Raw genomic sequence first — 3,246 nt, forward strand, 5'->3', positions numbered from 1 at the left:
TCAAATAAATTAAAAACTGAACTTTCTTAGATATATCAACCGAATAAATGGTCCTTGCTCCACCCTAGTGAGAGACCCCAATTTCTCATATTTTCTCATCCTCAATCCTAATAGGGCACTGCACACAACCATTTAAAGTAGAATCCTAACCCTACCCCACCATTTTATCTATCAAAAACAAACAAAAGTTACTGCAGCCATTGATTCATCTAGCACTACATCCTGAGAATAATCACAGTCTCTTTGACCTTCAATCCTTGTACCACAGTTTTGTTTGCCAGGTATATAATGAGTCGACTACTACACTGAGAGCCAGCTTGAAGAGAAAAAAAAAAAACCGACTATTGTAATTTTCCGAGTAAAGGGACTTGATTTTTCATATATATGCATGATCATGACGGATTTACAACACACTGTTGAGGTCACAATTAATATATCACCTCAAAAGAGCAGATTTTAGTGAAATCTACTTCAGTATATTAGTATGTTCATTCATCTCTGTTTGATGATGACACAGAAATGGGAAAGAGAGTTTTAACTGGCCAAACAAAACAAAGATTCAGATTAAAACTCTAACCCGGGTTACCTGTAAATGTTCTCTTCAAGTCAACAGGACATGTCATATGGTTGAAATTTCAGAAGGTGTAAAACATGCAGCGCTATGCTGGATTCGGTCAAGGCTGAGCTCCATACTTCTATGAACCATGTCCTGTAGCAGCCTCTTGGCAGTTTCAGCTGCTTTATCAGAGCCATCATCTTGTGCAGCACTGTCATAAACAATTCTCTTCAATACTGAGGATGCTAATTTCTTTTCCTCGGGGGTATCTCTGAGCAAGGCTAAGAGCATTCGAGCTTTTTCTTGAGCTTCAGAGGTTCCCTCCACAGTTAGTCGCAGAAGCCCTGGAATTGCGCCTTCTTTAAGAATGAGTTCCCTGTACTTATCTCGGTTGCTCTGGCACAAAGAGAGCAAAGTTCCAACTGCATGTTCCATGCTAACAAGTGATCCATCTTCAACTGTCTCCACTAGAGTTAAAATCCCACCATCTGTGTCAGTGATTGCAATTCGCCCTTCTTCAGAGTTGGAAACAAGTTCAAGTAGAGCTGTTGCTTTCTCAGCAAACTTTGAATATTTCTTGCATTCTTTAAGGAGTTTAATGAGAGGGGAAACTGCTTTAGCATCCACAATTGGAAGAGAATTCTTAGTGCAGGATGAGAGGTTGTGTAAAGCTGTCACAGCATCAACTTTTCCTTGAACAGTGCCAGAGTTCAGAATCTGAACCAGAAGAGGTGCAGCTCCTGAAGCTGCAATGGTTGGCTTGTTAGGTTCAGCAGCTGATAACGTTAAAATTGCAGCAGCGGCTAACTCCCTTAAACTACTATTCTGGAACTTGAGCAACTCCACAAGTGGGGGAATGGCACCAGCTGTCACTATCTTGACCTTGTTTCTGATAAGCAATAAATACAAAAAAGTACTGAATCAGATAAAATGGCTAAATAACTTAGGGAGTACTAAAGTATAGTTTCGGCCAGAAGGACAAGGACAACAGGCATAAAGTAGATAATATGAAAGAAATCACATGAAAAAAAATAAACAATAATAAAGGGAAACACAAGAAAAATTCACATTACTAATTCAAGATTCACCAATCACCATTACTGCGACTGCTTATCACATAACTATGAATTTTCAGACAGAAAGTAGTTGTTCTAAAGGGGATAAATTTCTTTCCTAGATATCATCTGTGTTATTGATAAGAAAAAAAAAATGCTAAATTGGACCAGATATTCAGCAATATAAACCAACTCATCAACTGAACAGAAATAACATTTCATATCATGGAAATAGAAACATATCTATATAGATCTAGAAACTAATGTTAATATACATCACATAATAATCCATTATCTGCATTAGCAACAACCCCAACACCATAGTCTTCCTTCCAAAAACAAAAGGTACGAAAATTGAAAAATTATAAGCAAATTGAATCATTTCTTGCAACCCAATACTAAAAGAAATACAACAAAAGCCCTCCACCATCCCCTTCTCCCAAAATTTCAGAGCAAATGAAGTTCTCCACATAAACACCAATAATTGCAGATGATAAAGTAGGAAAGGCAAGATATACAGTTTCTCCATCTTGGAGCAAATTGGGCTAGCTTATTCCGGTCACAAGACCATGGTACAACTAAGAATTGCAGTCAATTTTCAAGAAATTTCAAAATAATGAATCACAACATCAGATTATCCAGGATAAAAATGAACCTAGATTCTTCAGATTTGTAATTGCCCATTTCTTCTTCTATATTTCTCTTTCAAAAAATATAAATCAATCCCCAAACTTCGTTTGGTCAGTTATCATAAAATCCACAATAGAAAACAAAAATCTGAGTACCCATGTAAAAGTGAAAGCTAAATTTATAAGCATATGCCTAGAAGAAACAAAAAAGTGAGTGAGAGCGTCACCGTTGATTTCTAACGGCGAGATTGAGGAGAGCGAGAAGAGAGGCTTGACGGGCGTCGAGGTTAGAAGAGAGAAGCATGAAAACGAGGGGCTGAATGACACCTGCAGCGGCGAATTTGGAGCGAGTCTTAGCGGAAGATTTTCTGACGAGCTTTCTAATATCCCTGGCAGCTTGAATTTGGGTTTGGAGATCTCCGTTGATGAGGCTATCTGAAAGTTGGAGGATTAGGGTTTGCTTCCTGAGGTTCCATGCCTCTTCTTCTTCGTCTCTTCCACTGGAAACTGTTGATGTATCCTCCTCCGCCTCCTCCTGTCCCATTCTCTCTCTCTCTCTCTCTCTCTCTCTCTGCTTCTCTTCTCTTTCTGTGAGAGGCTTTTCTGTATCTTCTTATCTCTTTAATGATTGAGGTTTTTGTCTGAAACCCTTTCGTAAAGATGCACGAGAAAAATAAAATAAAATAAATCTATATTTTGCACGTGCCATTATTATTATTATTATTATTATTATTTTCTTTTAAATTATCCGTTAGAATACAATTTTAGAATTTTTTTTTAATGAAGTAGTAAGAGCTTCTTGATAATTTCTGTTGGTAAAATTATTTTTTTAAATATATTAGATAAAGAGTATTAAAAAATAATTTAAAATTAAATTTAATAAATTTTAATTATAAAAATAATAAAATTATTTTTTAAAATTATTTTTTTAATAATATTTAAAATAATAATTTTATTTAAAAAAATAATTTTAAACATCTAAATGTATTCTCAAATAGATATTAAG

The 3,246-nt window shown here is 35.7% G+C and overlaps 1 protein-coding gene across 1 annotated transcript; it reads right to left on the reverse strand.

The window, feature by feature from the left end:
• Window positions 1-350: 350 nt before the first annotated feature.
• On the reverse strand, window positions 351-2,858 carry LOC110641515 (U-box domain-containing protein 13). Its single transcript, XM_021793254.2, has 2 exons — window positions 2,468-2,858; window positions 351-1,445 (listed from the first exon to the last, which is right to left on the reverse strand). Exons 1-2 carry the CDS (start codon window positions 2,782-2,784, stop codon window positions 620-622), a joined length of 1,143 nt encoding a protein of 380 aa, XP_021648946.2. The 5' UTR covers window positions 2,785-2,858; the 3' UTR covers window positions 351-619.
• Between the last annotated feature and the right edge of the window lie 388 nt (window positions 2,859-3,246).

Source organism: Hevea brasiliensis, chromosome 10, assembly GCF_030052815.1.
Source record: "Hevea brasiliensis isolate MT/VB/25A 57/8 chromosome 10, ASM3005281v1, whole genome shotgun sequence".
Classification (NCBI taxonomy): Eukaryota; Viridiplantae; Streptophyta; class Magnoliopsida; order Malpighiales; family Euphorbiaceae; genus Hevea; species Hevea brasiliensis.